The sequence below is a fragment of the Anoplopoma fimbria genome, chromosome 14, assembly GCF_027596085.1.
Source record: "Anoplopoma fimbria isolate UVic2021 breed Golden Eagle Sablefish chromosome 14, Afim_UVic_2022, whole genome shotgun sequence".
Lineage (NCBI taxonomy): Eukaryota > Metazoa > Chordata > Actinopteri > Perciformes > Anoplopomatidae > Anoplopoma > Anoplopoma fimbria.
This window is the reverse complement of record NC_072462.1, coordinates 5,777,176-5,799,359: the sequence shown is the minus strand read 5'-3', so window position 1 is coordinate 5,799,359 and position 22,184 is coordinate 5,777,176. Positions and strand designations below refer to the sequence as shown.

Genomic DNA, 22,184 nt, shown 5'->3' with positions numbered 1-22,184 from the left:
GCCTGAGGAGAGATGAAATGGATTTAAGCATCAACGACTTCCCTCTGCAGTCCAGATTTCTGTAACTACCACATAATAATGCTGCATACTCTGAGCGGCCAAGGGCATCGATTCACAGTGGCCTAACCCCAGTGTCAAGCTAAGAGACGGAAGTAAAGAGAGATGAAGTTCCACAAATTACTTCAGTGCTCCATTGATCTGTCTTACCTTTTCATTAGGGCCTGCGAGTCATTGACCAAAACGTTCCATTTGTTGGGTTCTGACACCACCTCAAAAGGAATGATCTATGAAAAAGGATAAGAGGGAACATGCTGAGCAGATCTGAGGAATGGAAAAAAAAGTACTGACATGTTTTGACATGTATAATTTAATCAGGTGAACTCAAGTCAGGATCTAATTTTTCACACAACAGCTCAGTGGAGAGTTTTTCCTTTAGACCCTGTGCTGTCTGCTCCCAAAATTTGGCATCTGTGTGAGAGCGGTTATTAAAATCTGGGCGCAGATTTGTGAAAACATAAAGGTTAGTTTTGGCTTGATTTAAATTGCTTTTCTGGACTGCAGTCATGGGCGAGCCTCAAAATGGTGGCCTATGGATTGCTTTAATTCTGCAAATAATGACGCTCTGAACTTAAGTATATGGATTCAAAAAGGTTCAAAGCAAGGGCATATGGAGAAAAAAAACTCCCTCAAAATAAATCCCCTTAAGTTTTGTCCTGATAAATTTAATGTGTATACAGTCAAATGCAGAATTCTTCCATGAGTGACATTTCATTTGAGAAAATGCAAATAAAAATGGGAAAACCAAATCAACAAATGACACCCTCTCATTCTTTCTTTATTTTGGGTGGCTGCTCTGCTTATTAATATGGAATTAAATTGCTGCCGCTTCAGGCTTACCCAAGTGATAAGGGCTACGGAGGTACAATGTGTCTGACACACACACACACACACACACACACACACACACACACACACACACACACACACACACACACACACACACACACACACACACACACACACACACACACACACACACACACATACACTCAAAATCAGAAATAGAGAGTTATATATTGGCAAAACAAGCTCTCTCTCATCTCCCAGAATCTGAATAACATGGCAGCAGAATCCGTAATAGATTCCTGCAATGCGTCATGGTGAGAAGGTAGGAAGTTGTTAATTTTAGCGTCCATCAAACAGTCTTTGGATTTTCCTTTGGAGGCAGGAATTTGCCAGGCAGCGGGAGGAGGGTGGAGGGTGGTGGAGGTGTGGGTAAGAAATATTGTTTCGCCTTGGGGGGGACTTTGTGATCTATACAGAGGAGCTCCACCAAGAGGAGTAAACTGCAGTATCCAGTAATAAGGACAAAAAATCAATTGTGTTACAAACAATATCAGCCTCCTTGTGGACTCGGTGAACCCTTACGTTAGAGCATTTTTACAATGACGTACCTGGAATACATTCTAACTATGTACCATAAACACAATGTTAAAGAAACAATATGGTTTATCAGCCTACCATGTTGTCCAGGTCCAGTGTTGCCTGCTTTAGCTGTTTCTGAGACGCTCTGACCATGAACGTAGTCTCTGTGAACGTCTGACAAACAGCCTTGCTTCCTTCATCCTTCCTCCTCTCCTTCCCCTCTTCCTCCGTCATGCTGATGCTGCAGTTCAAAGTGGATGTAATGCCATGCAGCTGGGCTAAGAGTGTGCCTGTGGAAGCTTCCAGCAAGGAAAATTGTTTTATGAAGGCCTCCCGAGCTTCTGAAAGAACAAAGAGCGAAAAAGCAAATACAACCACATTAAATTCTTCCAGGATTATTTCACATTATTCCTCCAATTCTTTGTAGCTATAAACGCCGTGTTTTAACACATCTCTCGTGTGCTGTGTGAATTCAGACTTTCATCCTTTCTGTCTACCTGTTTGTAGTCAGAAAAAAACCCCAAAACCACAGGGAATTCTGTCCACTTTTGTCACAGTCTCACTTTGTATTCAGTGCTGTTTCTAGAGTTATTGGATGCCTAGCCAGTCTGGAGTGGAGTACAATTAGTACAACATGCCCGGGTGTTTGTTACTTCTTTGTGTGACATACTTTGCATGTCTCTTTGACTTCGTGTCACATAAAATGAGAGATAACAAGTGTGTGTGGAGCCCCAGTGTGACTTGTTTGGCTCCCGTGTGCCCACACAGTGAGCCTGTCGCTCTCACATACTCATTAAATCATTATTGGGCCACCTAGTGTCATAAAGGGCATTGCTGGTAACTATATGTGTGTATGTGTGTGTAAGCATGTGGGTGTTGGGAGGTGTGTGTGTGTGTGTGTGTTGTGGGGGGGGGTTGTAAGACAACTATTATCGTGATTGCAACTATAATCATAATAAGCCAGGGATTAGAGATGCATCGCCTGTCATATAAATAGGGATTAAGTTGGTCACACGGCGCCTTGTTCTATATTGTTATGATTTGTCTCCATTTGGCCTGTGCAGCTGAGCCTGTAAGCCCTTTCCCCTCCAAAGATAATGAGGATATATCAGCATTGTGTTCAGTAATTGGGAGAGGTTTGTATTGTTGCCTGCTTCCTGATTGAATCGCTTTGTTGTTTGGTTACATCTGTAACAGTGTCACGCCGAGGCGACACAGACGTTTTGCAGAACGTCGTGGGCGGTTCCACGTCAGATGTCTGAGCCATACTCGCTGGTCCTGCATGTACTGATATGGCACGTTATCATCTCGCAGCCAAAATGTGACACAATACTTACAAAAGGCACATAAGGGAGCTGCACATATCACAAAGCAAAAAGGCTGGCGAGCCGTCTCTTGCGTGACCACATAGAAAAAAACATTAAAAGCAGTGACAGGACAAGTGGAATTATCTTGGCTATTCGGGCTGCTGTTACCTTGGAATGCCAGAAAATCCTCCAGAGCGTTGGGTAGAGAATCCTCCCTCTGGTGCTCATGCTCATAAAGCCGGGCCATGTGATACTTCAGCAGGTGTTGCTGCTTCCCAAATCTACCTCTGCAATCAAAGTGAGCCAGCAGCTTCTCCAAATCCTGCAGGCGAGTCTTCATCTTTTCTGCCTGAACAGTAATAGCACAGAGATTTATCACTGACAACGTCAATGAGAATACAGATTTTTTGCAACAAAAAAACACAAACAACTACCTCGACAAAAATACATATCCATCCAGATCTGTATTTATTTATTCAGACACAAGGATTGAGATAGGGCTTTGATTCTTGGTACACCATGACATTAAAATGTAGTATTTCAACAAAAGCAATGAATAAATGAATACCAACAACAGGATAAGGACAGAACACGTTTTTAATATCCACATCCACTCCCACTATTCTCTGCATGGCATGTGGCCAAAGAAAGCGTCTCAGAAGATAACTGGATCAGACTTCTGAGAGGATGGAAGGTCCAGGTCTGGAAAATTGAATGAAGGTGCTGTGATTGGCACCGATCTGTTGACCCTGGAGGTTAAATGGTCCGGAAAAAGGAGCCTATAATTTAGCGGCGAACACGCCTCCTTTTCAAACCAGTATGTTGTATATGTTTCACATATGTGTGTGGTTACGAGGTGTCGTCTCTGGTAGCAGAAATAATTGTGATGGCTGGTCGTATTAGGTAGCAACCAATGTGTTAATGAGCTCACATGACTTCAGTCAAGTCATTTTAATAGGTGCAACATATGAATTCTGATACTGTGCTCCTGTCGTTGAATAAGACCCATGTAGCTGTACCAATTATTTATTTTGCTGTTATTTGATCTACGTCTTTTCCAACCTTCCTCTCTTTGCGCTTGTTAGTCTTTTCCTTCCTGTTTGCAAAGCCAGATGAAAATACGAGCAGCGATAGAGGGTGGGAGAGGCAGAAAAGGGGAGCCGGGGGAGACGGAGGAGTAATTGCAGGTGTTCAGAGCAGACAAGGCTTTGGTTGTTCACCGAATTGCTAATACCGTTGAAATCACAGCGTGCATTCACACAGGTACATAAGTCGGTCCGGGGAGAACACACGGCCCCTTTTAGCCGGAGAAAGAATGTGTTCGGAGGAAAAGACTGAACATGTCGGTGGTATTGGATTGGCTTCAGGAGGCAAATCCAGGGACGCAGCACCTTAGCATACAGCCGTGGGTTGCGACAAATCTAAAGGGACAGAAAGAAGCTGCCCGGGAGATCATTAGGGCAAATGTCCCTTTCTGTTTCACTGCACATCTACTGTTTACTTGCAATCTACAAATACAAAAGAGCCACATGGCTTTCATGAGGGTCTACAGAGGCGAGATGTGCAGAGGGGACCGGGCTATTTCAAGAACAAATTGCAGTTCAAAACACAACAGTGAGAGCCAGGACGGTGAGGAAAACATTTATGTCAATTTGCGCAGCAAATGCATACTAATAAGTGTTTGGAAATAAGTTTGACATGTTAACTAAGGAACATAAAGCAATATTCGACATTCAGAACATTAATATAGCAGCAATATAAAAAAAAACAAAAAAAAACTATAAGTTTGTATAGTGGAATGTGTGCTTTTATCAGAGGTTCTCCTTGCTTTTTTTGACATAGCCAGTTCTGTCGCGCATGCTTTTAGCGCATGTTCCTGCATGTGATGTCACGCTGTACTGCTGTACTGCGGTTACAGTTGATAGCACCATACTGTCTGACAGTGTCGTCACGGAAACGTAGCATCCACCCGACCTCTAGGTTCCCCCTCAGGTTCACACTGTTATCAATGTCAGCATGTTTGCAATAGTTTGCACTGTTAGCACTGTTAGTGATGAACCGCCGACTCAGGCGTTGCCAGAGTGAGAGCCGCTTAGAGCCAATCAAAATGCTCCCTATCTCGGATCTTGCACCTTTAAATTGTATTTTGATATTTCAATGCTGTGTTCACAGCTTGATTGTGTTGGCCCGTGCCCCCCCAAAAAAGCCACATAAAAATAATCACAAACAATCATAAACTCACCTGTTTCTTGACAAGGCCATAGCAAACTGGGCATTCCTCACACTGGTGTGTGGCCCTGTTGTGGAAGTAGTTCATCTCACATTTGTCACACTTATAACCCACAAAGCCCTGGCGGCAGTGGCAGGTACCATTACCGTGACACTGCATTGAAATGGAACCCATTGGGTCACAGTTACAGGCTGGGAGAGGAACAGAGGACAGCAGGATGGGAGCAAAAGAAAAAAGATGGGGGGAGCAGAGGTAAAACATTTGAAGAGTTAGAAATGCCTTCATGTGGGATCTGTATTATAGGATGTATTAAAGGATTAGAGGATGGCACATGCAGCTGTGATGCTTGAAGTGAAGTCCTGTACCTCTGCAACCTCGTGACGAGAATCCAAAGAAGCCTGCACGGCAAGAATCACACAGCCTCCCGTCCACTCCTGCTCGACACACGCAGTGCCCTGTGATTGGATGGCACGCGATGGAGGATGAGCCAATCGGGTTACACTTGCACCTAGGAGAGGCAGGGAAAAGTCATAATGATAATAAATAGTCAGTTTATAAGCACAAATATTATGTCTATTCCAAAAAAATTCCACCCAGTTCTTCAAAGGTGATCTAGATACCTCTCACATCCTACGCCTGGTTGGAGGTTGAAGAAGCCAACTTCACAATTACTGCAGTCCCGTCCGGTCACATGACCAAGGCACTGGCAATCTCCAGACTGAGGATGGCATTCATTTACATGCCCAGAGGTTCCGCCTTGATGGCAGCTGCACTCTAGAGGAAACAAAATAATATAACAAATATAACATTGTTAACTGCTAAAATGTTGGTAATGTATCACCTTAGTATGGATAACTTTAATTGATTTGATTCTAGAGAAAAATGGAAGAAAATGAGACAGGGTCTAATTGATTGTAACACTGATATAAAGCTACAAAAGCAGAGAGAGGCCCAACGAGTTATAGCTGTGATGTGTTCATCCTCTGATATACTTTCTACTTCAGTTTTACCTGTATGCCTCGGGTCAAACTTCTGCACAGAATAATGTCAAGGAGAGATCTGAGAGCCTACTATACCGAATTTGAACTCCTAAACTCCGGATCTATGTGAATGCACCATGTGAATGCACCATTTTATATATTCCGTTAAAAGCTACACCCAAGGCCATGTAGCCTTTAATGGAATTTATCTATTTTACTATCACTTAACCCTACCTATCATGTGGCGAACAGAACAATCGGACTCCAAAAAGGCATATTGATGGCATGTCATGAGAGAGGACACTAAAATTTGTAAAACTCTCGTCCAAACATCTAATAAGTTTCATATTTAAAATGCTTGTTTTGTTGTACTTAGACTGACATAAATGAGCAGCGCGCAAGTTTGAGACTGTTTATGTGTTCTAAAAATAAAGGTTTTAGTGAAGATGCATGAGTGCGGGAATCCCTGAGCATATGACTGGATGAATGTGACTTGGATTATACTGATTTTGTAAACAGATGTTTTAAAATAGTTATTAAAGCTATGATTTAGTTTTTGTTAGACCCCCATACATCAAGACTTTACTCTGTTTTTTGATTCTTCATTAACAATGGAGGCATTTCTTTAAGGTTAGCACAGATATACTTTCCCCAGCAGTTGAATGTAAAACCAGCCTGCTAGTGTGTAACTCTGCACATCCATCATTCTGCACAGTGAAACTCAAACATCCAGGTGAAGTAAGAGTAAGCACATTTCTTCAGTGGAGGCAATCTCTCTCTTTCTCCATCTTTCTCAATAATTATGAATGAATTGACCAACGCTCCATTGCAGTCCCTTCTCATTTACTCACGCTTGCACTTCTGGCCAGCTGTCTGGTTCAGGGCGTCGCCGTAGAAACCCCGCTGGCAGCGTTGGCACTGGTCGCCCTCTGTGTGTCTCAGGCATTTCAGACATCGCCCAGTCATGTGGTCGCATATTCCCAACGCGTTGAAGTCCACGTTGCCATTGCAGTCGCATCTGGTACACGGTCGAACTGCACCAGATTGTCCCAGGGGGTCACCATAGTAACCATCTTCACACATCTGACATCGCATCCCTACACAGGTGGGTGGGAAAGGTGAAAGGAGTGGGGGGCGGGGTTTTAAATGGATGGCTGATCTTGAACACTGTTGGAGGTCATCCCCATGTCACATCACACTCTGTCATCATTAATAGTTAAAAGCTGATGTCAGATGTGTCTGAATTACAGGTGGCATTGTCAAATGAAAGGTCCTGCAAATGAGCTGCTTTAAAGCCACAGACTTTTCATTATCAAGGTGTCCGGAGGAAATGCTTTGTTCTTGACATAAAGCTCATTATTTACTGTGTCGTGCCAGAATAAAATATGTTTTTTCCTGCTGTTGTTGTTGGTTCATCTCACCTGTCTGTCCTGCAGGGCAGTTGGTACAGACCACCTGTCTTTTCTCTGCAATTTCGGCACAGCTGGTACGGCCTGGGCAAGGGCAAGGCTGACAATCAGCGGGCGTGCCAATCAAAGCGTTGCCATAGTAACCATCCAGGCAGCGCTTGCAGGTCATCCCAGTGGTGAAGTCAGAGCACTCACACACACCTGCAACAGAGAAGAATGTAACAATTACACCCTCCTCCTCACACACACACCTGCCTGTGTTATTGTTTTTCACACTTAAGGTTTGACACGAGTAGACCTCAGAGGGTGGTGTTTTCTCCATCACCAGCAGAGTGCGCTGTGTCTCTGACCATAACTGCATTCAGTCCATGCAAAAACACTCCACTTCACAGCACAATCCGTTTTTAAAAAATAAAAAAAACATTCCCCACAGCCCACCACGGAGAGCGGAAGACAACTAAATTCCCCCCGACAATAATTGCTTTGGAAAATATAAGAGCCAAATGCAGTCAGAAAGACCTTCAAGAAGTAAAGCAATTCCCCCACCAAGTGGGAGAGATTACCAATTCTATGATGTCTTGAAAAACAAACTGTTGTTTCAAAAGCCTTACGAAAACAGCCCACAGCTTTAAAACCACTTCAAGGGATTCGTCCAAGTGCAAAATGTGCCGATATACAGGTACATACGCCAAGTCTCTGGTTAATTCTCCTCAGTTCATTGAGCAGATTTCCAGTCCTCATTATACCACATTTCAAATCTAGCAAGGTATAGGCAGAGCTGAATATTATATCATGATAACCAGGGAAAATATGTACAATAGTGAAGAAACTGACATCACGTCTGAGCGAACTGTATGACTATAAAACAGCAAAAGGACTCAGAGAAAAACAACTGTGTCTCCAGTTGCAGTTCAGTGGCTTTGACGTCACAGACGGAGATGATCGGACCCACATGAACCCTAAAAACATCCTCTGTGTTGATGAATTTGTGTAACGGCAACTTCTGAAATGAGACAGTGGAAATGTGACATAATATCATGTGGCATTCTAATTTAATAACTGACTGACTAAAGCTTAAAGAGGACCACAAAGTAATAAGTGTTTGTGTTCCTGGAAAACCATTTATGTAGTTTTAAAACGCAACAAAATAATAACTGCTGTTTTTTTGCTGCAAGAAGATATTAAACATTCTTTCTGCGCTGCATGATGATTAGAATTCACTGGGCGCCTGTATATCAGAGAACTATTTGAATCATTTAAAACATTTTCAAAGTTTCTGTAAATACTTCAGCACGGGTTGATAACAATAAGTGCGCTGATTTTCTGGAGAACACCAATAAGATCTCGATAGCAAAATAATCCGTGGGCGTGATTTTTTTTTTTACAGAGTCCTCATTAAAATTTCCCATCACTCCCTCTTAGCCTACGGTGTGATTCAGTGAGCAGCTCTTTGCTGTGCATTTTTAAATCAGCTCACATCACTGAATATCGGAGTAAAGAAGTTCTTGCCGCTGGTCATAGGGTCCCTGCAACCAATGTCTGCATCACTAAATAAAGCCCTGTTAAACTCCACACCTGCAAGTCAGGTATATGAGATAGAATAACGCCTGCAATGCTAAATTGATCACACTGCCATTAGGGGGAACAATTATCCCCATGCCCGATGAAGTGTAAACTTCTGGGTTGAAATCATTAGCTTCTCTGAGAGGTGATGGGAACAATACATGATTTCCAAAGCATGTCATTTAAACAGAGTATTTAGTAATGATTGTTCTTAGCAGAAAGAAGTGAATCTTTCTTGAATTTCACGAGGCATTACAATGACACTGATGGTGCGCGGTGTCAATCCCCAATGAGCCGTAGTAAATTTAATGGCAGCAGAAATGTGCTGACTTTACCGGGTGTGAAGATGACTGAGCGTGATATGAGGCGCCGGAGCCACCGAGGGGCCTCCTCGACACTATTATCATTCCATCGGCTCCTCGCAAAAGCTAACGGCATGCATCACAAACTGTCGCCGAAACGGCAGTCTGGCTCCTCACACGATATTCCTCATGATCACGCTAATCGTTATTACTTCATAACATCCCTGCAGAATCATTTGATCAATGGATCAATGGCCGTTCATTAGGACTTAATGATTTGGGATTTCTGCTGAAGCTCCCCGTGGCGCCTCACAATTCGACAAATCCACACAATCCGGCTATTCTGCTCTCTCGCCCGGGCCTTCTCGTACTCCTCCTGCTGCACATCAGCGCTCCGCTCTCCACCTGAACTCTGCTTGTCTGTTGTGTGATGGTAAAGGGAATATTTCTGTTTGGGAGACAAGATGTCTGGAAGTGTTTTCAGAAGAGCCTAATATACACATTACACTCCACAGAGTTATTTTCTACCAATGCTCATTGTACCTGTACCTCAGCCCTCCACTCCACTCCTCATTGTGCTCTCTCTAAAGACACACACACACACACACATCCAGGTCTAATGCATTTCATTAAGGAGTCCACTTGTGGAGGATAGGAGTGAATACATCCCTGTACTTTAGTCGCAGGGACAAGGAGAAGCACTACAAAACGAATGAAAGACTGGCAGCTTTTCCATCAACCTTTTTCCACATCTCGCTCATTGAGTGTGTTTATGCTTGTGCGTCATTCAGTGTTCCTCTCAAACAAAGTGCGATGAGTAGCTCTTCCAAAGATAGGGGTTATCACTGTTTGCAGTAGCTTGTAACGGCTTTAACGCCAGATGGAGATAGAAAAGTGGGAAAGAAAAACTGGAGAGAAATGGATTTTAAAATATGCTTTTGTTTAGGAGAAGATAAGAGCGGGCCCCTCTTCTGTTATTACATTCTTGTCCCTAAAAATTACATTTATTTACAGACCAAATTGAGTTTCTAAAGATCGTTGCATGTCTTTCTGCACCATCTTGGGAGGTCTCTCCGAATGAGAAGGGGTAATGTGTGGGGTCTTTGATGATGTGTGAGCCCAGAAAATACAAGAAAAACAAATCAAATTTGTTCATAGCAACATATGGTTGCGTGAGTTATATGACTGTTGAGGCTTCGCTTTGCGGCTAGACCAGTTCATTTCTTTTATGCTTTACACATACACAACATGGATTTGAAGTCTTAAAAATGAGCTTTTTAACACATCCACATTTTCCAGGAGGCTTGTCTTCTCAGCCCAGTGGAACATTAAAAAGCTCCGGGCCGAGGAAACGTATTTACTAATGCATGTGAACTCCCTGTTTTAATGAAGGAGAGAAGGAAACAAAACGGAGAGGAGGGGGAAAGAGAGAGGAAAAGTGAGTGTGCAGCTCCGAGGCCTGGAGGGTAAAAGTTGGGGTGAATCTGCTGCGGGACTGTTTGATGGGGATGTTGCTTTCTAATTTAACACAGATATGCTGCCAGCGCCTGCTGCTGCAGATGTGGCTCGTCAGTGGGGTCTGAGTGGGGAGAGGAGGATGTCAAAGGAAGGGAGGAGGGGTTGTATATTCTGCCCCCCCCCCCCGTACATAATGTGCACAATATGGACGACTGAGGATATTCGTTTGTCATACTGTGACTGTGGAAAATAAATGCATTAATTCCTGTTCTGTGTATAGCGGCTGTCAGCCAAATTGTTATGTCCAAGGCCTCCAGGGTATCAGGGATGCACACTCTAACAGCAGTGGTTGTATTTCATGTTGTCTCGCTCTGGGTCACCAAGTTGTTATAGATGAGCTGGATAAGCGATTGATTGTGTATTTTACTCTAATCAAATGTCAGTGTTTGAATATCTTGCACTTTTATTCTGCTGATTTAACAGCTTTAAGAGTTTCTCTGGCTTCCTCTTGCATTAGGTTTATCTTTTTACTCTTTTTAGCCACGCTTGCAGATCAGACTGAAATCTATTAGTTGGATGAAGCTATGAACTTTTGCTACAGACATTCATGGTCCCCAGATGATTAATTATTTGGTGATCCCCTGACATTTCATCTTGTGCCACCTGTGCAATATCTCAACATCTACTGGATGGATGGCCACAAACAAACTTTGATGATCCCCTGACCTTTCTCCCAGTGACAGTTTGAAGTTGACATTTCTGATTTTGAGTGAAATGTTTTAAAAACTATTTGATTGATTTTGCCATTCAATTTGGTGCAGACTTTTCTGGTACCCTCATAATGAATTCTAACGACTAGGTGATGCCCATGATCTGGTCAAAATTGAATTTGTCCAATGTTATAGTTTAAGACGATGCTAACACGCTAAACCAAGATGGTTAACATGCTGAACATGCTTTGCCATGCTGCTTTAGGGGCCTAACCACAGCCCTAACAGAGTTTGTTAAATGGGTCTCTTGCACAGCCCCAGACATTAAAGAAAGTGCAACTCTAAGTTGTGTGAATGTCCCTTTAATTGTACCCCATCTCTCTGATTCCTTTATATTTTCATTTTCTGTCACCGGCCACAACAAGGTGGAAGAGCTCTATGTTTTTCTGTAGCTTTCTCTGTAAAATACAGAGTGCAGTTATTCTTTTCGAGAGGTTTTCTCTTCATATCTGCTGTTTTTAGGCAGGGGAAACTTCCTCATTTTCATTCATTTCGGTGTTGCACCAGGTTTGTTGTGCTAACTGTTCCTTGTCTAAACTCATTTCATCATGGGAAAGGTTGAAACCTTTTCAAATCAGCGGTCTCTGACAGTGTGACTGGAAACCAAGGCAGGCAGACAGACTGTGCACATTGTTTATCTTTCTGTTTATTTTGGTGTAAAATAAATGCGCTGGTTGTGAGGAGATAAGTAAAGCGTGCTGAATAGGATCAGCAGAGGAAATTACATGGTGGGATTCATTCTAACTGACTACATCTGTCGTTCTTGCTCTTCCTCACTTCTTTTCCCCCTCGCTGTCGCTCCTCATATCCCATCACGCTGATACAGGCCAGGCATCTTAGGGCTTAGCCTGCAACAAATGCAGCCCACCAGAGAGATTAGGGAGCAGAGTAAGCCAGTGCTAGACCCGGCTTCACTCTCTATCACTTTGTCTGCCTCAACTTTCTCCCATGCATTTTTCTAACTAATGACCTCAGAGAGCTGAAGATGGCATTTAAGCGGGCATTTGGGAAATGCACGCCCTGGCTTTCCCGGTCTCATTGTAAAGCAGCCCTTTGTTGGTAAACACTGACTCACAGTGTCCTCCATTCTGAGCTCGCATTCTAATGAGTATTGGAATGAGCAGCATGTTTTGGCCATTTCTTCATCTGTGCCCTAAATGATGCGATGAGACATGTACTCTAGGTGATGGCCTTTATTAGGGACCACTTCAATGTATTTTTTGCTGCAGGAGCCCCAGGTAGTCCGTCTCCATTCAACGGAACCAAGAACTAAGAAAAAGCTTCTGTTTCCCATCCTCCTCCACCATACTGCAGTGGGCGTGACATTTAGCTATGCAAAACCAGTGTGCATTATTCAAAAATTTGGCCCAGCACAAATGTCATAGAGAGAAACAAGCATATGCTGTTATGAAACAGAACAAGGACCAGAAAGACCTTATTTATTCTGGGTTTGGTAGAGCAGATGCACATGCTGCATTCAGGTGCTTTTGGGCTAACGTTAGCTGTCCTTAATATCTGCAAGACCATAGCTAGTTCCAAAGTAGTCTATGCATTGGGCAAATGATCCCCCAGCAGTCAGTCTGTGGATGTACGTACAATCCCAAATGAAGACCACTTAGATCCACATCGATCCATGTCAAACCTTTCATGCACTTCATTGACATTGATAAAGAGAAGAGGAAATCAATCAAATGATGACCTCGGTTTGGCTCACTGATTATGTGTGAGTTTCTTAAAATGTATTAAACTGCAGTATTGTGCCAAACTAGCCTCGTAGTGTGTTCTGTTTGTTGGGACCTCGCAGTAGTGTTTAGGATTTATCTAAGATTTGCTAATCAAAGCACCAGAGGCCGAGATATCTTGACTTTTAGCTCCTGAAAAAACTGGATCATATGTTTACCGTAATGCAACTAGAAAGCATATTTTCATCAGAACATAACAGCTTGGTAAATACCCACATCTTTCAAACTCCATGCCCCCAGTTTGTTACACAGACTTCCTGTTAAAAATGTGTTCCCTCTCATGCTTGAGTAAATGTCTCAGACTTCAGAAAGTTGCCTGCAGATCCACACAAGACATGATAGAACTATTTTCAAAGATTAGCAGTACTCCTCGTGGCTAGTCATTTGACTTTGCCCCCCTAATTACTTCATACTTTCATATTAGAGTCATGTTAGGCATTTCTCTTGAGACAAAGAAAACATCTTCAGATGCCATTGTTCTTTGAAGACGTACGTTTAAGAGTGGCTCACAATGGAGGGATAACACATGTCTATTAGGAAGAAGGACTAAGAGAGGAGTTCTAATACGGCACCCTATTGTTCAATACCCAGCAGAGACTAGACAGTGTTGAGAGCATCATGTGTTTCATTTGTTTAGGTGATTAATGAGCGCTCCCCTACAGTGTGGGCTGCAGAGAAAATTGAGTGTATCCATTTTATCTGTGCATTACAATCATCTCTCTCCTTCCTCAACCCTCCACTTTATAAATCATGGCCTCAGCCCAATTTTATGGATGGTGCGTACGCCACAAACACAGTGTACAAACTGTGAAGAAGCATATCCAGGCCAGTGGTACAATGAGGTGAAAGTATGTCCAAAATTGTGAGAACACATGCACCACACACATTTTTTGTTGTACCAGAAGGACATATGTTTGCCTTCATCAGCCCCGCAGCCCAAGTCATCGGCAGAATTCACAAATCCGTTCCACCACAAATATTAACATTTCCAATCTGTTGTGTTGCGCTACAGCAAATAGAACCGACACGACTCAGAGAGCGTTAATAAATCATGATTATGAAGCACCATTGGCTGCAGCTTCCCTCGGCAGCCAGTGAATAAACTCCATCCCAATTCTGTCTGTGGGCACACCCTGCATGGTGATACAAGTCGTTAGGTAATTATACAGCAATTAAGATTCTGATAGGAGAAACAGCAGGTTGGTCCGCCCTCCTGGTGACAAATGATGAACAGGGTGTCCCTAATCAACTTACTTTGATAGTTCCCCTTGACCTGAACTTACAGATTCATCGAGAGCGTCTTTTTTTATTTTATTTAAATTTAAGACAAGCCAGCCAGCTGTCAAAAAATGACATGCCATCATCATCCATTGAAAAAAAGACTCGCTAATTTTAACTTGCTTCCTTTCCTTATAGTCAGCTAATGCTATTCAAACCAAGATCTTCGTGCCAAAGGATACAACAAGCCCAGGAATTTTGATCCATGACTCAGAAGACACATGGTGTTCCATATTCAACACTCAAAATGTGTCAAAAGCATCCTCAAAAGCAGTTGTGTGTTTGTGGGTGTATAAAAAAAAATAATCTTCACAGCCTGTGGGGACATGTAAGGTGTGAACTCTGTTAAGATGCTAAACACAGCTAAGCTGAAACGGCATTTTAATTTCATTAATAAATAATAGGTTTTTTTTTTCACATTTGTGTACAGATCACAATGAAAACTCTCTCGTATCTTTTGACACTTTCAATATTTTTGAAGAACATGAAAAAAAATGAACAGACTTTTCTTTTTTAATCGCACTGCTCTTCCTCTCACATCTTCTTTTGGATTCAGGTTGAAGTTATTGTTGGCCCTGAATCCTGCTCTACATTAAAGCACTTACACAATTACAAAGTGTGTGCAGGGAACAGAATGTTGGATACTGTATTTAACACAAAGGGGAATGTGAAAGACAGAAGGAGATACAAGGAGAGGAAACTTGAGAGGACACTGCACAGAAGGGAGTCAAGGACGCCTAAAACAAAGTCAAGGTGACTGGGGAAAGCAGGTGCAATCCTAGCTGAGAGGGAGAAGGAAGCCAATAAGAGGCTGACTAGGGAGTCTGGGGAACAAGAAGAGGCAGAGAAGAAGTGTGTGTGTGTGTGTGTGTGTGTGTGTGTGTGTGTGTGTGTGTGTGTGTGTGTGTGTGTGTGTGCGTGACACAGAGAGGGAGACATCCAGATTGAGAGGAGACATAAGACACACAGGAAATCTGCGAGCAAATTAGACATCATTAGCCAAGAGGCGGCTAACAAGTCTAATTAGGGGGGAAGCAGGCAGGCAGTGATACCAGACTTGCTTCCGGACCTCAGATGCACACAAACTCATAAAAACACACACACACACACACAGTCACAAAGCACACTCACAGCCAAAGCTTCAGGCACCTCCTAACTAGGTCAGATCTCTGATACTTTAAGTCTGAGGGTAGGAGGCAAAGATAAAGAGGAAGAGAGAGATTGAGGGAAAGATAAAAAGATGGAGGGTGGGACCTTGGATGGGAGAGTTGTCTGTTCTTGGTGAGGTGCAGAGACTTATTTAAAGCTGTGAGCGTGAGATAGCATGAAAAAGACACATAAATAACTGCATAGAGGTTGACTTGTTTACACGCCCAACAGCTGCTGTTTTACTTCTGTCATTTACGGGACGTTGCGTTTAGGATATGAATCTGAAAGAATACTGCAGGTGCTGTTATCATCTCCCATAAAGATGTCAGGTGCGTTAAAGACACATGCCTACAAGAGTTTATTGTGAGCTGTTATTGTAAAGATTACGTGTGTGAAATGAGGGTACTGCTGCTGTATTAGCACGGCAATCCAGTTCTCCGTTTGAGTGATAGCTTGCCAATACACCTGAGGGATGACTGAGTTACATTCCCTTGAAGCGATGATGACTGAATGTCAGCTCTGGGAAGACACAGAAGAAATGCTTCAGTAGAAAACAGCCTGCGTCTCTTTCTGTTCCCTCTGCTCTCTCAGAGGCACAGTGACAGAAAATATTGTCTCAACGACTTCTGATGATCCCTCATCTCGTGAAACGCTGGCTGAACGCTTCGGAAGAACTGCATCAGTGCCTAACTAGCAACTTGGATCAGTTTAATATTCTATAAAACTTTAATACGCCAACTCGCTATTTTGTTTAACGATGTTGTCATGGCAAATACTATTATTGGGAACAGTTTCCAGCACTGACTTTTGAAATGGTGGAGTTTTCAACAAGCTGCTAGTTTGACAGCTGTGAGTCCTAACATTAGTCAAGTTTGCTGTTTACATTCATAAAGATGGTTTTGGGGGAGTGGCTTTGGAGGGAGGCCTGAAGGGACTGGACGTAAGTGATGCCGTCGTTGAAGTTAGTGCTGCTAGCTTTTTTCATCTGAAAAGACTTGGCAACACTGGGCTTGAAACTTTAAAAATCTAGCTTACTTTCCCAGCTTTATCAGGGAACTATTTGAGCATAGCACATGTCCTTCGCTTAATATTTGTAGCCTCAACCTCAAGCTGATATACTCAAGAAATATCACTTGTTACTGTTATTTTCTTAAACCTGGCAAAGCTACTCAAAGGCCATAGAAAACATTGTGCAGCTGTTTTCACTGGCTGTTGAGCACTCCCCATGACTAGTAAATTGTCTTTGGCATATAAAACTTCTGAAGTTCTCCTTCAAATATAAAAAGGTATGCACTTCATTTTTTCGCCTTTTTTTAATGCTTTTCTACAGTCCAGGCCACTGAAATAGTAACATTGTCACACATATTTATACATATACACATATTTCAATGCAGTTGTGTTCATACCAAATATACATTAAACGTTTCACTTATTACCCGTCTCTGGATGACATGTTCCATGCTGGTGGCAGTTGCATGGCACACATGTTGAGAGAGGCCCTCTGCCGGAGTCCTCCCGGGTGAATCCCGGGGCACAGCGCTCGCAAAACTGGCCTACAAACCCCGGGGGACAGGAACAAGACTCCACCCACGGGGCGGGAGGGGCGGCTGGACCGGAGGAGATGAAAGCCGAGGTCAGGGTTACCCCCGCGAGCTGCGACGTGTCTGGAGAGGAAGGAGGAGAGAAGACGGGGAAGATCGCTTAGACATAAAACTGATGCTTACAAAGGTCAGCAGTAAACTGACCAATTGTTGCCTCAGTGGGCTGTTGAAGTGTTTTGGGGCATCTGCTTTTCTCTGGAATTAGGGGTATGTGTAGATGTGTGTGTGTGTGTGTGTCCATGTTAAGTAGTGGGTTATTAGCATTTGTTGCAGTGCTCTCCTTCCCTCCCTGTCTCATTACAGGTTCTGGCCTGTGTTTACAGTTAACATTCTAAAAACACACCCACGCACACACACACAATAACAGATTCATCCACCCACAACGCCCGTAAATGCCACACTTAATGCTCACTTGCACACACACGTGCGTACGCAAGCGCCCACACACGTTCACTCGTCACCCAGGGAATCTTTGATATGGCAAATGAATAAATCACTGCAGCAGAGCAAGACAAGAGGAAAAAAAGGAGACAGGAGACTCGGTGGAGGTATGTCAGATGTGCAGCTCCTGTGGGGTTTCAAGATCCCTCTCTCCTCTCATGAATAGTGAAGGCGGCAGGCCATCCTGAACCGAATCCCTTTCACCCTACACTCTCGGAAACCACAGCCACCGAACACAAAATTACTTTTGTTCCTGGGCCAACACCGTGTCTGCTCTCGCTGAGGAAACACGAGAAAAGGACAGATGGGCGAATGGATCGAATGCTGTGCACGTATGACTATGTAGCTCTGTCCGATAAAGAATGAACCATGTGTGAATGGAGATGGCTGAATAATGAGGGGAAATCTGTGCAGGAGGAACCAGAGGAGAGGATGGACCTTGACTTCTAAGAAGTCATGATCCAGCCAATCCTTCAGCAGTGATGAAACCCAGTTAATTTGCACCTCTGAGGGATAATCAGTAGGCAAGCCAGTCCTCTCCTCCTCTCTATGGCTCGCCTTATCCTCTACCCTTTACTCCCCTCTTCTTCCTGAATTCTATTAGCTCATTCAAGGGGGGAAAATGTGCAATTAAAACAATATTCAGACACTGAACCCGATATTGCAGTTAATTAAAAATATTTCATTTTAAGTCATGCTGGGCAAGTTCTAGCCATCAATCCTTTCAACAAGAAACCTTTGTAGGCAAGTCAAGATTTTTAATTCCCTTGAATCTTAAATGGCTCACTGCAGCCCTGTGGACTACGACAGTTTAGCTCTGTTTCGGTACCTGTACATTAAGCCATTTATCATAAACTTCCAAAAAGGCTCAGCTCTCTTTTCAAAACTCAAATCATGGAGGAAAAATGAAAGGCTTTTACTGTGACTGCTGCCAAAGCCCGCCTTTATAGGCTTGGAGACAATACTCTCATTAAAATAATGCAGCTCTGTTACAGGAGACTTTCTGTGATGCAGAATAATTTAAAGAATAAGGAGAACGTGAGAGAGGAGAGAGGAAAGAGATGAGAGGACAGCTTTACGGGAATTTTGAAATGAAAGTTTTCTGCGCAGCCTGCAGCGATAAGGCGCTTCTGACAGAGTGTTTGAGACCTAACACAAATCATTAGCAGAGTTTCTCCCCTGTGATGTGCGGTGGATGCAGTGTAAACTGTGTGCTTGACTTTGTTTGCACGTCCATGTGGGTGGGTGGGTACGGGAAACAGTTTGATGGAATATGCATGACTGGGCTTCAGCTTCTGTGTGCACAAACCTCTGTGCCAGTCTTTCTTTTTTTTTGCAAGTGCACGTGGAACGACATGTGTTTGTGTGTGTGTGTGTGTGTCACAACGCCCGCACTGAGCAACTAATTAAAATGGTGTAAGTAAGTAAGTAAGGGAGCTGGTGATTTTTGACCAGCTGTTCTGTCTTCTTGGTGCTCTAATCCGCAGTAATGCCTCTAAGATCCTGCTTGTGCTTTACAATGCAGACTATCAGATAGAGAGGGATTTTCGAGAACTAGTTACTAACATCTGGGAATAAATGTCCCGTTCTTTGCTGAGCCAGATTTGGAACAGTTATACTATTCCCCGTTTGCAAGCATTGACATTGTTTTAGCAACTATTTCTGGTGCAGCTGTAGCAACTTTGTGATGTCAATGTATTTTTGATAAACAAGAATGTGAAGGTTTTCTGTGGCACTTTAAATGTTGCTGTTATTGTTTGCAAAGGGTCATGCATTTTATATTATATTACATGGTGTTTATTTTACAACCATAATGCATTAATGCTCTCACAGATGCAAACACAACAATACCCCTCTGGACAAAAAAACAAACTGTAATTGCAGTATAAATGACACAATGGTTAAATTATGAGACAAAACAGAGCCTCAACTAGTTGTGTTAATTGCGTCTTTGCACACACAAACAGGCACTTACAGTTCTGTCCTCCGGCGTTGCTGATTCTGAAAGCTGTCAGGTTGTAAAGAAGTTGTTGGAACTTAAAGGCAGACAACAGAGGTTTGAATCTCACCTCATTTTCATGAAGCCTGTGAGACGAGAAGAAAGAAAAACACATCAATAACAGTATTGTGTAATCACATGCTAGCAAACTTCAAAAAACATTTTGAAGGTACAAAAACCTAAATTGGGTGTAAATTTGTGTCTGTGGCAGACAAATCATCAACTGGAGTGTAATTTAGAGCTATTCAATTACCCTCCACAACTAAGAAGATACCACTTGCCCCTGTCACACATGTGCTTGACCTTCTTATGGTCGTCTATATCTACAGCACTACCAGGCAACACTCACACAGTGTGAAGAAAAATTGAAATGTGCTGACTTCAACACATATTCAGGGTCTTGATCATTGAGCTTTGCCATCTGCTGAGGGATGTTCTGCAAAGCCAGGCTGCACCGCTGACATCTGCCTGTTTTACAGCAGGAATCATGCACTCCTTCCATCTCGATGAGAAGTGCCGTGTCAGCTCCAAACAGGCGACGCAGTGTTACAACGGTTTCTCTCAGTATCGTTTGAAGGTCCCAAGGGGCCGAAGGAGCGGCAGCATGAAGGAACAGATTCACGTAATCTCCATTTACAGGTGTAAGAAACACAATTACTGGGAACATTTTCTCCCTAATTATTAACAATAATCTCAATGATTCTCAATGTATAATAAGCCACTAAGTGTGCAGCTATTAATACAGGTGTTTATGACTAGATACTGGTCCAGGTAGTCTGCGCCCTTTTTTTCTTCCAGAGGGAGAAAGGGAAAAAACATTTTTTTCCACAACCAGAAAAATACGAGAGATTTAGTGCCGCCAATTGTTGTTTTGAGCGAAACATCTACAACAACTACTGTGTGAATTGCCAGGAAATTCGGTGGAGACATTCTTGATCCCGTCTGGGTGAATTGCTGCAACTTTGGTGAATTCTTAATATACTTCTGGCGAAAAATGATATCTGTCCAAACTGTCTAAATACCTGAAGCCTCAGGAGTACTTTGTGTTAAGCAATAATTAGTTAATCAGTTCAGACTGAGTATACTGGCCCCTAGAGTAAGGCCTCACGCATGGCTGTAATTTTGAAGAGGCATTTGTAACAACTTAATTATAGAGGGCGTCTTATTTGAAAGTGGTACCGAATTATAACTTATGAAGCTTGTAATCATAGGCAAAAAAACCATAAAAGAATGAATAGCCAAACCTTAAGTTTGTTGACCATATCAGTCTAGGTCAGGCCTTTCGTGTGTGAGTGTTTCGATGGCCTCTATTTTATTAGGTCAACAGTTCTCGGCGCGACACTAATTCACTTTCTTTTTTGTTACATGGCCTTTCGCTCTGCATTCACATTTTTACTGTGCAGCATCTGACAGCATCTGTGTGTGTGTGTATGTGCATTCCTAGCTTGCCACACAGAGCCTCGGTTGGTGCGGCAGGTCCTTGTTCCTCGGCCTGACATGTAGGCACGGTAATAAAGAGAGGCAATTACAAACTGGGCCTCAAAGCCATGGTAATGGAGCTGGTCAGACAGAGATAAGCAGAGTGTGCATGAAAGTGAACAAACTCCCAGCCATGCTTTCCCTATGGAGCATCAGTGTCCCTTTTAATCAGCAGCAAGCAGAGTGCGGAGAGAGCCACGCTGTAATTAAGCCTGCTCCGCTGAGGATGAGAGGAGATCATCAGGAGAGAAAAGCCGAAAAGAAAACTGGACACACACACAGACACACACACAGACACACACACACACACACACACACACACACACACACACACACACACACACACACACACACACACACACACACACACACACACACAATTACCCATCGAGAGAAAACAGAGATTGAGATACAAGGTGAGCAAGGTACTGGGATAATAAGTGAGCGAGCAAAATACTCTAAAATTGAAAAAATACAAAGTAGTTACTCAAATAGAATGTGTATGGGGATAAATCATTAGCATATTCCAATAGCATATTCTAATTGTGCCAATCTGCTTGTGAAAAAAACAAAAACATTTTTAATTGGATTGTCTATTAATACAAATTGTAAAACTAGCCACAAGGGCGTCCGACCGAACAAGTATCTGACTATCAGCCAAGTTTACAATGGCTCTCTGATCCTCACAATTAGTTATCATGCTTGGTTGTTACCACTTATCGTTATGCTGTCTAAAGTAACATGCACTTATCAAAGTTTGTGGCTCATTCCAGGTTAAGGACGGTAGAAGAGTTTACTGAGTAGTGTCCTGCTTTATTAATTGATTAACTATTCAACCTGTTGGTTTTCACCCTTAACCTCTACAAAGTCAGAAATATCAGGACATGGCTTTTAGTCTAAGATACTTTGAGTGAAGCTTTGTTGTTGTAAGCCTATCAAATCATTTTCCCTTGTTTTATTTATTGATTATGAGCCTTAAAGCCAAAGGTTGCTGGCAGTTATACATTTAAACATACATTTGATATCGTCAGAATCTAATAAAATGCATTTT

The 22,184-nt window shown here is 42.8% G+C and overlaps 1 protein-coding gene across 1 annotated transcript in view; it reads right to left on the bottom strand.

Moving 5' to 3' along the window:
• lamc3 (laminin, gamma 3) overlaps nt 1-22,184 on the bottom strand; it is a 94,532-nt gene that overhangs the window by 7,664 nt on the left and 64,684 nt on the right. The window contains exons 11-20 of the mRNA XM_054612484.1: nt 19,631-19,740; nt 17,050-17,277; nt 7,364-7,552; nt 6,794-7,039; nt 5,583-5,736; nt 5,328-5,470; nt 4,975-5,153; nt 2,901-3,081; nt 1,522-1,766; nt 208-284 (exon numbers count right to left, since the gene is read on the bottom strand). Coding sequence (XP_054468459.1) covers nt 208-284; nt 1,522-1,766; nt 2,901-3,081; nt 4,975-5,153; nt 5,328-5,470; nt 5,583-5,736; nt 6,794-7,039; nt 7,364-7,552; nt 17,050-17,277; nt 19,631-19,740 — 1,752 coding nt within the window. The remainder of the gene's footprint in view (nt 1-207; nt 285-1,521; nt 1,767-2,900; nt 3,082-4,974; nt 5,154-5,327; nt 5,471-5,582; nt 5,737-6,793; nt 7,040-7,363; nt 7,553-17,049; nt 17,278-19,630; nt 19,741-22,184) is intronic.